This window comes from Dasypus novemcinctus, chromosome 8 (assembly GCF_030445035.2).
Source record: "Dasypus novemcinctus isolate mDasNov1 chromosome 8, mDasNov1.1.hap2, whole genome shotgun sequence".
Lineage (NCBI taxonomy): Eukaryota > Metazoa > Chordata > Mammalia > Cingulata > Dasypodidae > Dasypus > Dasypus novemcinctus.
In genome coordinates this window covers 12,396,246-12,412,113 of record NC_080680.1, presented here as the reverse complement: position 1 = coordinate 12,412,113, position 15,868 = coordinate 12,396,246, and the positions used below count along the sequence as shown (strand labels likewise).

The 15,868-nt window shown below is 52.6% G+C and overlaps 1 protein-coding gene across 1 annotated transcript; it reads right to left on the bottom strand.

The window, feature by feature from the left end:
* Nucleotides 1-252: 252 nt before the first annotated feature.
* On the bottom strand, nt 253-14,537 carry LOC131279561 (putative serine protease 47). The gene is made up of 5 exons (XM_071216516.1): nt 14,387-14,537; nt 13,234-13,423; nt 8,771-9,048; nt 6,054-6,217; nt 253-745 (listed from the first exon to the last, which is right to left on the bottom strand). The coding sequence occupies exons 1-5, from the start codon at nt 14,535-14,537 to the stop codon at nt 431-433; spliced, it is 1,098 nt and encodes a 365-aa protein (XP_071072617.1). The 3' UTR covers nt 253-430.
* Between the last annotated feature and the right edge of the window lie 1,331 nt (nt 14,538-15,868).

The following is a 15,868-nucleotide window of genomic DNA, read 5'->3' as shown; positions in this document are numbered from 1 at the left end:
CAGAGGCTGCCTCTGCAGACCCCAGCTCTCTGTCGACAATGGATCAGGCCCAGCTTCCCGGAGGTCCGTTGGTCTGTCCCTCCCCCTACACCACCACATTCCTCCTGGGCTCCAGGTGGTGGAGAGTCTCCCATGAGGTCTAATTTCCTTGTCCAGGGAGTCAGACCAGTGATTCTGAGGAGCAGGAGGGTCAGGGGGGCTGGAAGACAGCTGGGAGGTGGGACAAATGAAGGAGCACGGTGGGGCCTTCACTTCTTTTAGTTTATTTTCAGGCTTGGTTTTGGGGGTGGGAACTGATGAACATTAAAGTCAAAGAGTAGGAAATATTTAAAGAGATTGTGGGGCTGGGAAGGGGAGGCAGGGGAAGGTTCTGGCATGAGACTGGGGCTCAAAGTGGACAGAAGGCTGAAGGAGGGGAGGGCCCCAGTGGTCACCTTGGGGTCTGCCACCAGGTGCTGAGGACCAGTGGCAGCAGGAGCAAGGTCTGTGGAGGCAGCAGGGATGTGCCGAGCCTGGGCGAGCAAGCAGCGCCCCGAAGCTGGCCTGCAGGCTGGGTCTGAGGAGCAGAGGTGGGATCAGGATTGGGTGTGGCCCTCTCGGTGCCGTTGATCCAGGAGGCGAAGTGGGCCACCCTGGTGAAGACGCCGGGGTAGACGGGAGGCCGGCAGTCCAAGCCCCAGCTGGCCAAGCCCACCAGAACCCAGGCACTGCTGAGCTGGCAGACGAGGGGACCCCCGGAGTCGCCCTGAGAAAGAGAGAGCAGATGGCAGTGGAGGCTGAGCCAGGCGTGCTACCCATCGTGGGCCTGGGACTACCAGGGGGCAGGCAGGGTGCTGCTGTCTCATAACGGGGACTCAGCTCATCAGAGCACTTGGGTGATGCTGGTAACAGCCCAGACATCAGATCCACTGAAATCCTATGAGTCAAAATCTCACTGGAGTTGAATTTCCAGAAGCTTCTGAGCTGATCCCAGGATTGGAAACACAGACCTGGATCTGTAAACTGTGGACCTGAGGGGACGGGCGTGGAGGCCGCGGAGCACACACTGCCTGAGGCCTGCGGGGATGGCTTTATGGTCAGGCCCCAGGAGAGGAGCTGGCCGGGGGCCAGAGGGGTCAGCCAGACCCCCTGCCAGACCCTGGCCCTCGTCACCCTGAGCGACTCATCCACCTGTTCCTCCACTTCTGACACTCCCTTGGGCCTTGGGCTTTCTCTCAACTTCTTGGCCATCTGAGGGATGTGCTGAGGAGGAAAGCGGCTGTGCAGGCCCAGGCCTGGGGCAAATACTGCTGGGGATTCCTGGATCTGGTCAGGGCAGGACCGTGCGGTGGAAGCAGCCCCCTCACTTCCCAGGCCAGGAGGAAAGAGGCACTGCCTCAGCACTGTGGTGGGTGGAGGGCACAGGGCACTGCCAGCCTTTCAGCTACTCCTGTAATATATAATATATATACTATACACACCGAGCATTTCTAGGTGCCAGGCACTGCTCTTGGAAAACACACAGTGGAAAAGACAAAGCCCCTCCCCTCCTGGTGCTCAACAGCAATTAAACAGAAGTGAGAGGGAAAGGCCAGTGTCAGCGGAGCAGGAGAAAATCCCCTGGGACCCTGTGCCCAGGCAGAGGGGCTGGCCTGAGAGGGCCATGGAGGCGCCAGGAGAGCAGGGACACGAAGGAAGGTGGGGCGTGGAGCCGAGGAGGTCGGGGTGTGGCCTGGGTGGCTGGGTCTTCTCACTGAAACAAGAAGCAGGAGGAGGTGGGGTGTGGCAGGGGGAAGTGGAGGCTGGAGGAGAAAGAAGGGGCGACTTGGTGTGAAGGCGGAACTGTGGTCCCCAGGAAGCCCGTGTCCTCCTGAGCCTGTGGGAATGTCTCTACAGGGTAAAGGGGATTTTGCAGATGGATTACGGTCAGGACCTTGAGGGGGGGATTATTCTGGATTACCTGGCTTGGCACAAGGGAAATGGGAGGCTCAGGTAGGAGAAGGAGGTGTGATGACAGAAGAGAGGACGCACCATGCGGCTGCTGGCCTGGAGGAGGGAGGGAGGAGCCACAGCCAGGGATGAGGCAGCCTGGAGGCGGGAAAGGCAGGAAAGACCCTCGAGAGCGCTCAGCCCTGCGGCCCTTTCAGACTCGTGCGGAAGCTCAGGCTCGGGGTCTTCCTGGAGAGTTGGAACGAGCCGTCCCTGCTCAGCTCCTTGCCTCAGGGGCTTCCATAGGGAGTGCCCTGCCCTCCCCAAGGTGTCTAAACCCCACCAGGTGTTCAAGGCCAGGGGAGGCCTGACCCTCCAGGCAGGGGACCGGCCCTCCAGCCCAAGGTGACTCAGCAGATGGAGCCTGTGGATTCTGACGTGGGCTGGGAGAGAGGGGAGAAGCCCTCAGCTGGCAGAAAAATACACAGGTGGGCCCCAGCCCCACTGCACAGCTGTAGAGATGGGAGGGGGCCACGTGAGTGTGTGTGTGTGTGTGTGTGAGGCAGGACTGCAGTGGACGGGTGAATCCACCTGCGTGTGAGACAAGCCTAGAAGGATGAGCACAATTCAGACAGACGGAGACGACAAGGCAAGGAACATAAAAGCCAGCACCAGGACTTGGCGTTGTCCTGGGTGGTGCTGCAGGGACAGATGCTGGACATTTAATGTCCTGCCATGGCCCACTGGGTGGCCTGGGGGAAAGTGTAAACTACAATGCAAACCACTATCCATGCGGTGCAGCAGTGCTCCAAAATGTGGTCACCAAATGCAGTGAACGTGCCACAATGATGAAAGAGGTTGTGGATGTGGGAGGAGCAGGGGAAGGGGTGGAATGTATATGGGGACCTCTTATATTTTTTTAAAGTAACATTTTTTTTTAAATAAAAAAAAAGTCAGCACCTGTCAAGCACCTATTAACTGACAGGCACTGGGCTAAATTTTCTACAGGAATTGTATCATTTTACTCCTACAAGAACCTTAAGAAATAGAAGCTGCGAATAAGCTCATTTCTCTGGCAAGGGAACTTTGCTAAGGTCATAGAGCCAGTAAGTGGCCAAGTGCTGACGTGAGCTGGTCTGTCCCACCCTGTGGTCTGAGAGCTACCTCACACCCACTACCCTGTCTCCCCAGAGCTGTGCAGGGGGCAGCAGCTAAGGGAGACAGGAGAGCAGCACCTGGGGTGGGACTGGAGAGCAGCTCTGGTGGTTTGGCAAAAGATGAATCCAGATGGAATGTGGTGGACAAGCTGGGGACTGAAGGCTGAGGAGGGGAGAGGAGAGCAGGCAGGAGGGAAGAAGCATCTGCTGGTTCCCAGGCGTGGAGCTCAGCTGGGTCCTCCAGCTGGGGAAGGGACCAGAAGAGGTGCAGGACTGGGGAGCGCCCAGCTGGGATGACCAGCTGGCAGGCAGACCAATGTGGGGCCTGGGACTCCATGGGCGGGGCCTCTGCAGGGAAGGCAGGTGGGAGGGAGGTCGAGGAGGCCAGCCTGGGCTGGGGACTCCATAGCTGAGCCCCCAGCAGACTCGGGCACTCGGCAGGGCCTCGCTCCATCGCTGGGTTCAGCTGAGGCTGCCAGGAGGAAGGCTCAGGACAGACAGCCAGAAAGGAGGCATGATGGCTGTCCGCCTGCTCTCAGGAGGGCAGGAGAGGAGAGCTTCCTCCTCTGGCTCAGCCAGGCCACTGGGCAGTGATGGGAGCAGCAGTGGGCGATGGCCCTTGCCATGGGCTGGACTCATTCGTCCACCTGTGTTAGTGTCCTGGGGCTGCTGTCACACATTGCCAGGAACTTGGTGGGTTTAAACAACAGAAGTTTGCTCCCGGGATCTTGAGGTCAGAAGTCGGAAAGCGAGGTCGGCAGGGCTGGGCTGCCTCCGAAGTTCGAGGGAAAGCCCTGCCTTGCTTGTCCTGGACTCTGGTGGGGGCTGCCACTCCTTGGCTTGGGCACCACCACGGCAATCTCTGCCTCCGTCTTCCCTGGCCTTTTCCCCTGTCCTCTATGTGTCACCAGTCATGGGGGGTTTCATCTCCAGACCTTTAACTAATCACATCTGCAAAGACCCCATTCCCCAAGAAGGCCGCATTCCGAGGTTCTGGATGGGCAGGAATGTGGGGGACATGCTATTCTCCCCATGACACCACCTTCCACAGCCCATGGAGGAGGCCCAGTGTCCCCACTTTACGGAGGAGGAAACAAGCTCCAAAGGGGACGACTGTCCCAGCCACAGGGCAGGCACGCAGGACGAGGTAGGACCTGAAGCCTGGCCTCTCCGACCCCACAGTCCTGGTGCTTTCCTCTCCACTTCACCACGTGCTGTCTCTGCAAAAGCTCACCATGGAGGTCAGCTGGGGAGCTGGGCCCTGCGAGCGGTGGTGCAGAGGCAGGGCTGAGCTTAGAGTCAGAACACCCGGCCCCAGATTGTGCTGCCACCCCTTAGGCCCACTCTGGGCCTCAGTTTCCACAGTGATAAAGAGGCACATTACAGAGAGCAGGAGCCCTGTACAATCCATACATCCAACACTGAACTCATTTCCAGAATAAAGAGCTCCTGCAGGGAAAAGATAGAGAACTCCACAGAAAAAATGAGAGGGAAAAACTTGAATGGAATCTTCAGAGAAGAGAATATCCAATGACAATTAATGTATGAAAATGTATTTAGCTTAGCCATCAGGAAAAGACAATTAAAACCACAGTGAGATACCACTGTACATGCACCAAAATGGCTAAAATGGGAAAAAATGGAAAGTGTCAAGAGTTGACAAGATATAAACTCTCATCCGCTACTGGAATGTGAAATGATGTAATTGATGGATGCAGGATGACCAGATACGGAAAGTAACTTGTTTCTCTCCCTCTTGCTAGGATATGAAGGAAAGAATTGTATGTAAATCAGAAGGTAATGAAATACAACCCTCTCTTTGTGCCAAATTCTACTTTTGGTGATCAAGAATATCAGTTGAAGCAATGAAGTATGAAAACCAGCTTCAACCAGTTGGATGGACCTGCACAGAAGCAGCCCCTTGCTGTCCTCACTTCAACTTGCTTAATTAACATAGTAAAATTCCCACCCAGGGGTGGAGTTATCTGCCCCTTTCTTGATCATGCAATGTATGTGCAAGCGTGATTTCTGAACATAATAATCATACAATTATATAACCAGCTATGTGTGTTCATCCATATGCATAAAAACTAAAGCATAATCAAAGCAAATGCTAAGTAGTAACAGGTATTTAAGCAAGAGTGAAACTGCAGCACAGGGAGCCGGGTCTGAGTCACTTTAGACTGGCCTTGGCGCCTCACCTCTGCAGACGTAATAAATGTGAGTTTGCCCAACTCTCATGTTAAAGTTTTCTTCATGCCATCTCTGCTTATCCACAAAGGCCCTGCCTTGAGGCCTAACACAACTACTGTGGAAACTGTTTTGCAACATCTTCCAAAGCTGAACATCTACATACCTTTTAATCCAGCACCACTACACACAGGCGTCCACAAATATGAAAAAGTGTTCCTAGCACTAGTCCTCATGATCCCTCCAACTTGGAAACCCCCAAATACCAATCAGCAATAGACTTGATAATATAGTTCAATTCCCACGTAGAATACCAGAGCACAATGAGAATAAACTAAACTATAACTGCATGTCACAGTATGGATGACTGTCACACATAACATGAGAACAGACATGAAAAGGCACCCACTGAAAATTCCATTTATAAAAAATTCAGAATCTAACCTACACTTTGAAGTGAAGATGGTGTTTGTCCCTGGGCATTAGTGACAGGAAGGGGGCGTGAAAGGGACCACAGAGCTGCTAGTAACCCCATGCATTACATACTCTTACATAAGCTAAAAAAGTTTAAAAACACACAAAAATAGATGCTGTTTGAGGGTTCTTCCAGCTGCTGCCCTCCAGCTGGGAGGGTCGAGGCTGGGGACGTGACCAGGGTGTGGAAACTAGGGGAGACAGAGCAGGGAGGCGCAGGGAGACCAAGGGTCTCCTCAGAGAGAGAAGAAGCAACATGCACCATGCCTGGAGAAACTGACAGCAGGAGGACAGGCAGGGGAAGCAAGAACCAGCCTCGCTCACCTCACAGATGGCCTTTCCAGACGAGAAGTCCCCAGCACACAGCATCTCCTCCTGCACCATGATCTTGCCTCCGGCAGTCCTGTGCTCATACAACATATTACAGATCTCGTTCTCAATGAGGCTCACCTTACCCTCCTGGAGAGGGAAGGGCGGGAGCAGCCGTGCTGTGAGGATGAGGGGGGAGTCAGCAGGGTGGTCTGTGGACCAGCAGAGCAATCCCAGGCTACGCTGCACCTCCACTCTGCCTGCCTGCTCACCAGGCTCTTCTCACTGTCACCTTCCCCCCCAGCATGGGGCTTTCTCAGGACAGCTGAGCTGTCCACACTGCTTCAGGTGGGGTCTACACCCCCCCTGATAAGCCTCCCTCCTGTTTCTGAAACTTCCACTAACTCATCCTATTCTCTATTTCTCTCAGCCACAGACTGCTCCCTTCTCCTTGCCAAAGTAAGGAGGCAAATCCCCAAAACACTGGACACCTTCACTGCAGCTTACCCATCCACTGATACATTTACTCTTTCATGAACTGTCCCATCCATTCTCCACCCACCACTAAGCTTTCTCCAATCCTACACCCACCCATGCACTCACCTATTCCTCCATCCATCTACCCATCTTCCCTCTCCAGTCCCACTCATGCTCTTACCCTCCCATTTGCCCACCTACTCACCCTTTCCTTCATCTCTCAATCCACCCCTATCATCCACCACCCAATTCACTCTCCATGTGTCTACACAGGCAGCCACCACATCTGTTCTCCTACCAACATCCATCGTCCATTAATCTATCCTCCCATTTGTCTTCTCTACTCGCTAATCTGTTCACTCATCTACTCACCTATACTCATGCTAGGCATCTTTTAGATATAAAAGGGAACATTTTTAGTTGGGAGAGACATAGAAAGTGAAGTAAAGTAGTGAATAAATAAAATTATTTTACATCTAAGAAGTGTCATGAAGGAACTAAAACAGGAAGATGTGACATAATAAAGGTTACCTACTTTAGCTCACATGACCAAATAAACTTCTCAGAGAAGGACATATTTAAGCTGAACTGTAAATGTGAGGAAGAAACTGGTCATGCAAAGCTTAGGGGCAGAGCATGCTGCAACAGAAAGCTAAGGTAGGGGCTCTCAGGTGAAGATGGCACCGGTACATAAGGAGCAGGAAGGAGGCCCCTGTGGCTAGGATGGAGCACGTGAGGGACGCAGTAGGAGATGAAGCCACACCATACAGGGTCTCAGAGCCAAGGTAGGAAGTTTAGATTTAATTTTAAGCAGAAATGAGAAAGCCCTGGAGGGCAGTGAAGAGAAAAGTATCAAGACTCATGATTTGAAATGCACATTGACAGTTGTGTGTTTTAAGTGGCGACAACAAGAGCAGACACTTGAGACCAGTTAGGAGGCTACAGGCCAGACATCATGGACTGTTGGCATGAGGGCACAGCAGTGAGGACCTCAAGGTACTAGGGCCTGTGGAGGAGTTTGGGATATTAAGGCAAGTACTATGTGGCCCCAGCCTTGAAGGAGTAACCAATGTGTGTGTGTCTCTGTGTGTGTATAATGACAAGTGAGCAAACAAATATGAAAACTCAAACCTAGAGGGGAGTGAGCCATGGTGGGGCAGAAAACTGGCTGAGGGCTGGGTCCTTCATTAATCCTTTATGCACTCTTTGATATGGTGGCTGATTCTGTTCCAAACTGTGAGCAGGGATATCCTTCCTCAATCTGCCTTAGAGTACCCCTCGCTCAGTGAGGGGCAGGGCCCTCTGGGAGGCATGTTTGGAAGTGCTGGGGGAGGGGGCTGTTTGTTACAATGACTAGGGGGTGTACCTGTCACTTAGTGGGAAAGGGCCAGAGAGGCTGCATAGCACAGCTGCACCCAGTGCAGACTTGTTCCGTTAAAAAAACTAGCAAATTATGGCCCTACCAATAATTCCAAATATATATTCTTCTTTTTCCTTTAACATTTTATCAAAAGCAACTCTCCAAACTATAAACACTCTTTTCTTCAGTAAATACCCTTCCGGATAGGACTTTAGCTGCATATCTCTTTCAATCTAAACAAAATACTTCCTCAACTGCTATTCACTTCATCCTAATAAGCCTAAGAAGTAGACAGTTGACCCACTTTAGGAGAAGAGCAGAGAGGATGAGAGAGGTTAAACACTCTTAAGTCATAATCACTCTAAGTTAATGATCAGGCCCAGAGGTCGGAAGCCATAAATGTGTTTTCTTTCCATTTCTCCAAGCACCTTCTATGGCAATGGAAAATCAGTGTTGGTGGTCTCAAATTGGTCAGCCTCACACATGACTGTAGAAATGAATCAAGGAATTTCATATCCATGGATTATTCAAACATTGGAATCAAGAACCACAAATACTCAAAGAACCCTAGATTCTTGATTCACAAAGTAAAATATTCCCAGACTTACAGAGTCTTTGACTAGGGACCTCTGAAGCTCTAAGGCAGCTAACATGGCTGGTACTCAAAGGTGATGGAAATGAGGCAAGAGGAGCAAGGCTGGTGGTCTCAGAAAGGCTACAAGGTTAGGGAGCCTCACGCCCCACTCACGCAGCCCTGGGCCTTTCTTGGGAACCTCAGGCTGAGCAAATCTTGCTTCTCCCTGTTTTTCTCTTGTCCTCTCCCCCTCCCTCTTCTCCATCCTCTCCCTTAAGTTCCCTCACCACCCCCCTTCCATCCTGCCCCACACCCCCTCACTGTCCTCGGAGAGCTTCCCCCAGCCGGTTATCCAACAGGACTTGTAGGTGAGCAGCTGCACGTCAGGGGCCGGGAGGCAGGCAGGGATGACATACGAAGTGAAGTTCACAGGCAGGTGCAGTTGCAACATGGCAATGTCACTCCCGAAGGGGTAAAACTTCTCAAAATCTGGGTGAGTGAGAATCCGATTCACGGCCATCTTCTGGGTGTGCTGACTTTGCTGGTACAGGTGGGTGTCTCCCAGCACAACCTGGTAGTCCTTAGGGGCCTGTGTTTTGCTGGAGGAAGAATGACTTTTAGCACCCATCATCTCTGAGCGTGGGGCCAGGACTCCCTCCCTGCGGCCTCGCCTAACTTCCCACAGCGCTCTGGGTCCTCCACCCGCCATGGCTCCAGGACGCTGTTGTCCACCCTTCTTACAGTCCTGAGCTCTTTTTTAGAGGGGCACTGGTATTCTGCTCGTAACCTCAGGACATATGGCTTCCACATCGCACCCTATCATCAGTGGAGCAGCAAATTCGAGTGATGGAAAGATCCTTGGTGAGGTCATCAAATCAAGTTCTTTTCACTTACTCGGGAGAACTGGCTCATCCTAGCTCTACCTGGACTCCTGATGACTCACCTGTGGGACCAAACACCTGCCTTACCCCTCTCCTCTTCACTCATCCTACTCCACATTGTCATCAGCAATTCATAACAGTTTTAAATAAATGAACTAGTGAGCACATGAAACTGTACCTCTCCTTGATCCCTGAACAGGAGTGAAGAAAGTTGAAACCTTTGTGATTTGTTCACCCAGATCATCCCCCAGACTCTACATGTCCAAATCCTTCCATGAGGACCAGCCCTTCCAGCCCCACGCCCCTCCTCAGGGAGCTTCCCTTACCCCCTAGCAGGGAGCACAGCTGCTCCTCTGACTTCCCTCCCCGGGGTCTGCCCTTCCAGCCTTTGGGCTTTCCTGCCTGCATCATGCTGAGAACTTGTGCCTTATTCTCCTGACAGGCTGGTGACACCTCAAGATGGGGTGCTGCCTTCCCCTGTCCCAGAAGGTCCCCGTGGGAGTGGGGTTCAGGGCAGAGGCTGACAGAATACAGCTGGGACCAAAAAGCCAGTCAGTGCCAGGACCCCAACTCCTGGGCCTACCCTGGGCTGCCCTCCCCCACCCTCCCAGGATCCCCCCAACTCTGTTCAGAATCTGGGCCCAGAGCCAGGCCCAGGGGAGGCTCCAGGAGTAGGGTCTCCAGGTCGGGCGGCCCCACCCTCCCACCCAGGCAGCCTAGCACCAGGGGATGGGGTGACCACAGCTCCCTCGAGGCACACAGCTTTCAGAGCTGAGAAGACTCACTGGGTGCCGGCTATACTGGCTCCTCGTTTTACTGTACTTGGAGATACTGCACCGTCACTAACTGAAGGTTTTTGGCATCCCTGCATCGAGCCAGGCTTTTGGCACCACTTTTCCATGGCATGTGCTCACTTCATGTCCCTATGACACATTTTGGAAATTCTAACAATATTTCAAATATTTCATAATTATTATGCCTATAATGGTGATTTGTGCTGTTTAACGCCACTACTGCTATTGTTTTGGGCACCACAAACCATGCCCGTAGTAGACACCAAACTTTACAGATAAACGTGTTCTAACAGCTCCACTGACCAGCTGTTCCCTTTTCCCTCTCCTTGGGCTTTCCTATTCCCTGAGACATAATATTGAAATTAGAATAATTTATAGCCCCATAAGGGCCCCTAAGTTTTCCAGGGTAAGGAAGACTTGCATGTTTCTTATTTTAAATCAAAAGCTAGAAAAGATTAAGCTTAGTGGGGAAGGCATGTCCAAAGGCAAGATAGGCCAGAAACTAGGCCTCTTGCACTAAACAGTTATCTAAAGGCAAAGCCTAATCCAGAGCAAGGCCCTTACTCTCTTCAAGCCTGGGAAGGCTGAGCGAGGTGAGGAGGCTGCAGAAAAGGAGCATGACGCAAACAGAGCCTGGGCCACGGGGTTTAGGGTAAGAAGCCATCTCCACAACACAGAAGGGGAAGGAGAAGCAGCAAGTGCTGATGGAGAAGCTGCAAGTTAGCCACAAGATCTAGCGAACATCACGAATGACGGTGGCTACACTAAAGCACAGATTTTCAGTGTAGACAAAATAGCCTGGGCAAACAGATGTGGCTCAACCAATTGGGCTCACATCTACCATATAGGAGGTGAAGGGTTCGATACCCAGGGCCTCCTGTTGATGGCAAGCTAGCCCACGTGGCGAGCGGGCCCACGCGGAGTGCCAGCCCACACGGGAATGCCACACCATGCTGGAGTGCTGGCTGATGCAGAGAGGTGGCACAGTGAGATTATGCAATAAGAGACAAAGAGGAGGGGAAATAAGATGTAGCAGAAATGGAGCTGAGGTGGTGCAAGAGAGTTAACTGCCTCACTCCAGAAGGTCCCAAGATCAGTTCCCGGAGCCACCTAATGAGAATACAAGCAGACACAGAAGAACATACAGCAAATGGACACAGGGAGCAGACAATGGGGGGAAGGGAGGGTTGAAATAAATAAAATAAATATTAAAGAAAAAAACCCCTGGTATGAGAAGAAGGTGCTATCTAGGACCTTCATAGCTAAGTGAGGAAGTCAATGTCTGTCTTCAAAGATTCAAAGGACAGGCTGACTTCCTTGTTAGGGGATAATGCAGCTGGTGACTTTAAGTTGAAGACTGTGCTCATTTTCCATTCTCAAAGTCCTAGGACCTCTAGAATTATGCTACACCTACCCTGCCTGTGCTCTATAAATGGAACAACAAAGCCTGGATGGCAGCTCATGTTTACAACATGCTTTACTGAGTATTTTAAGCTCACAGTTGAGATCTACTGCACAGAAAAAAAGATCCCTTTCAAAATATGACTGCTCATTGACAATGCTCCTAGTCGCCCAAAAGATCTGATGGAAGTGTAGATTACTGTGGTTTTCATGCCTGCTTACCCAACACCCATTCTGCAGCTCATGGAAGAAGTCATTTAGACGTTCAAGACTTACTATTGAAGAAATATATGTCATAAGGCTATGGATGCCATAGATAGTGATTCCACTGATGAATTTAGGCAAAGGCAATTGAATTTATTCTGACAAGGATTCACCGTTTCAGGTACCATTAAGGACATTCGTCATTCATGGGAGGAGGATAAAATACCAACATTCACATGAGTTTGGCAGAAGTTGGTTCCAACCCTCATGGGTGACTTTGAGGGGTTCAAGACTTCAGTGAGCAAAGGAACCATAGATGTAGTAGAAATCGAAAGAGAACTAGAATTAGAAGTGGAGCCAGAAGTCATGTCTGAATGCTGCAATCTCCTGATAAGAATTTAATAGATGAGGAGTTGCTTCTTGTGGATGGGCTAAGAAAGTGGTTTCTTGAGCTGAAATCTACTCCTGGTGAAATGAACATTGTTGAAATGACAGAAAACTTAGAACAGTGCATAAACGTAATAGATAAAGCAACGGCAGGGTTCAAGAGGACTGACTTCAGTTTTCAACGAAGTTCTATTGCGGGTAAAATGCTATCAAACCGCATCACATGCTACAGAGAAATCTGTGAAAGGAAGAGTCAAAGATGTGGAACACTGTACTGCCGTCTTATTTTAAGGAATTCCCGCAGTCACCCAACCTTCAGCGACTACCACCCTAATCAGTCAGCAGCCATCCACTGAGGCAAGATCCTCCACCAGCCAAAGGGCTACAGCTCACTGAGGGCTCAGGTGATGGTTAGCATTTTTAGCAATAAAGTGTTTATTAATTAGGGTATGTCCATTTTTTACACAAAATGTTATTGCTCACTTAAGAGACCATAGTATAGTATTAGCATAACTTTTGTTGCACTGGGAAACCAAAAAACATATGACTTGTTTATTGCAACATTTACATCACTGCAGTGGCTTGGAACCAAGCCCACAACATCTCGAGGTATGCCTGTACATGCAGGAGTCCCAGTCCCCACCTAGACATCCTGACTCAACAGGAGTGTGTGGGAAATCGAGGGCCCAGGTGACCCACAGAGAAGCTCTGGAATGCGGGTGACAAAGAGGTCGCCCCATTCACATCATGGCTAAGGCGGACACAGTGGACGCCCTAAAGGCATGTCTGTGTTGGGACAGACAGATGCAGAGCATCTTCCATGAGGAAACCCTGGGCCACTGAGGAGCTGTGCCTGATCCCAGCACAGAGGGGGCTTGAGGCTGCCTCGAGGGGTGGCAGCCTGGGCTGGGGATAAAGGGTGAGGAGGATTTAGGCAAATGAAAGGAGAGTTGGAGGGGAGCGGGAAGGGGGCACTGCCGGGTCAGAGGCAGGAACCACGCTGTGCGTTTGGAGCCAGCTGAGGGACCCAGAACAAAGGCCAGAGGAGAAACACACCTTGTCTCCTCCTCCCCCCACCCAGCCCCTCTGGTGGGGGCACCAGAGAAGGAAGACTCACTTGAGAAAGCAGTGGGCGGCCGAAAGGACCCAAAGGGAGTCGATGAGGACAGCTCCGCAGAGGTGCCGGCCACGGAAGAGCAGGCTGGCCTGCCACGGCCACTGGCCAGCCACCACGTCCTGGCCACCAAAGACCTTCCCCACCACCTTGGGCTTCCCGCACACTGTGGAGACACCCCCCACCCACCCACCTACGTCAGAGAACCAGGGTACCCCAGACTGTCACGACCAGTGAGTCCCCTCCTCCACTTCAAGAGGGAAGTGGCCAAATGACTGGGGCTGCGCGGTCTGTGCCTTCAGTGGCTCCTGCTGGGACTGGACCCCCGAGCACAGGGACGCTCTGTGGGAACCACCACCCGGGTCTGGTAGGGGATGGGGCTACGTGACCAGGTGGGGCCACAGCAGCTCAGGGCAGCATCTCCGGGGATACAGCCCCATCCCTCACGGGCCTGCCAGGAAATTATTCCCCTTAAGTGGCACACTCCACACCTACGTGCAGGTGAAAAAATGGTGGGTCTTCCAGGCTACAGTACAGGTGCAAGGTCCTGGATTACAAACACCCTGTCCCTCCACCTTGCTCCTGTACCCCAAAATGAGAGCGCCACGGGCAGGAACAGGAGCTCGAGAAACCTAGACCTCATGGGAGGCCACGTGCCTGGTGAGGCCAGTCACTCCCAGTCTCTGGACTCCTGATTCTCCAGGTCTACAGGAAGAAGGGGGTGGGCCATGGGGAGGAAGCAGTGGGAGACTCAGAACGGGGAGCGCAGTGCTCACCAGGCCGCAGGCAGGGGCAGGGGAGCCCAGGGCAGGGGAGCTCAGGGCAGGCTGCCCTCCCCCCACCCAGGCCCTCACTCCCCTCTGCCATTCCCACCAAACAAGGCCCCAGGGGTGGGGAGCCTGCGACCCACCTCGGCTGATGTCCTCTCTGGGGCCTCCAGGGTGGGAGGGAGACAGAAGAGGAGCCTCAGAGGACTTCCGGGCGCCAGGGCCCGGGCCACGACCCCCACCCTTCCCGCCCCTCCCCGCTGGGCCGAGCTCAGCCCTTCACCCTCAGCCCCGGACCCGCCAGCTTCCCGCCCACCCTGACCCCCGGGCTGGGCTCCTCTGCCCCCGACGCCCCCCCCCCCCGCCCCGCAGGGCCTGTTCCCCCCCACCTGGGGCCCGGGAAGGGGCAGGGGGCAGGGGCTCCGCGGCACCGGGGGCCGGGGGCGGGGCCGCCTCCCCCAGAGGCAGCAGCAGCAGCAGGAGCAGCCGCAGGCGCCCCTGGCGCCGCGTTTCCCGGGTGCGCCCCGCGCCCGCGCCCATCGCCCCGGCCGCGTCGGGACCCGACACCCAGCGAGGGCGGGGGCTGGCCGTTCCCGACCCCCAGACCGCGCCCTGCCGGCCCGGGACGGCCTCTGACCCCTCGCCCCGCCCGAGCCTGGCCTCTGACCCCGACCCTGCCAGGGACGGCCTCTGACCCCGCCCCTCACCCTGACCCCTGACCTCGCCCAAGCTCGCTAGGTGGCCCCGCCCCCAGAGCCGGCCCTGACCCCTCCCGACTTTGCCCCCTCCCCTCTCTTAGACTTTGAAGCTGGGCCCCTGACCCTGACTGTGCCCCAAGCCCTTCCACTAGGCCTGCTCCTTGACCCCGGCCCCTGACCCCTCCTGACCTGACCTCTGACCCAGGTCCCTGACCTCGCGCCCGGGTCCTTCCACGCCTCCTTCCTGACCCGCCCGGAGTCCAGCCACTGGCCCCGCCCCTGACCCCCTGGGAGCCCCGCCTTGACCAGAAAAATAGTTCACGGAAGAGGAAATTAAAGGAGAACCATTAGTAGTAAAAGATGTTCTATCCAATTAATAATCTGGAAATAAAATTAGAGCATTAATGTGTATTTTTAATATAATTTTTATTGTGGAAACATTCACAACCCAGTATGCCCCGTTTTCACTGCTTTCAAGTTAAACTATCAAACTGCGAACCTTTCACAAGATTGATAAAGGCCCCTAAACTTAGGTTAATCGATGATTATTCCATAGAGTGGTGGGAAGGGGAAGGAGTCAAGCATCAAAGACAAGCTCCCTCGTGCCTACCCCAGAGTGTGATGTCCTGAATTTGTTTATGTCAGAGGCAAGAGCCCATCCTCTTACATTTATTTCCTTATGTTTTCTTCTCCATCACTAGACTGTAAACTGTAGTCACAGGACAGTTATATTATTGGCCACAGACTCTAGGGAGAAGAAAGTAAGGGAAATAGCACTGGACACAGTGTACACAAAAATATCAATTTAAAAGTTTCTATTTTGATTAATGAAAGTAGGAACCAGGGGACACAGCCTTACATGATGATTCAGATCACAGACAATAAAAATTTAAAGTTTATGTTTTGGGTTTGGAAGGACCATACTAGTGCTAGGAAAATTTTGACTTCAGTATCGAGATTGGAAGAAGAATTCGTTCTCCAATACATTTTGCAAAAAGGAATATAGAAATGGTAAAGGAGGGGTGAAGATAATAAGTATCATATTAAATGGATGAAGACTGAGGTATCTATGGAATAAAATATCTAGTTGGATTTCATCCACAAGCTTTTGGAAATACCAATTTGGAGTTTCACAAGTGGATTTCTGTTGGATATATAGATTAGAGGTATTTG

What these genes read in the sequence shown, in the direction of transcription:
- LOC131279561 (XM_071216516.1), bottom strand. Translation starts at nt 14,537, where the DNA reads ATGGGCGCGGGCGCGGGGCGCACCCGGGAAACGCGGCGCCAGGGGCGC. An exon ending in TGCCCCTTCCCGGGCCCCAG is followed by an intron (nt 13,424 to 14,386) that starts GTGGGGGGGAAC and finishes TCTCTGACGTAG; the next exon opens with GTGGGTGGGTGGGGGGTGTC. An exon ending in CTGGAAAGGCCATCTGTGAG is followed by an intron (nt 746 to 6,053) that starts GTGAGCGAGGCT and finishes TCTCTTTCTCAG; the next exon opens with GGCGACTCCGGGGGTCCCCT.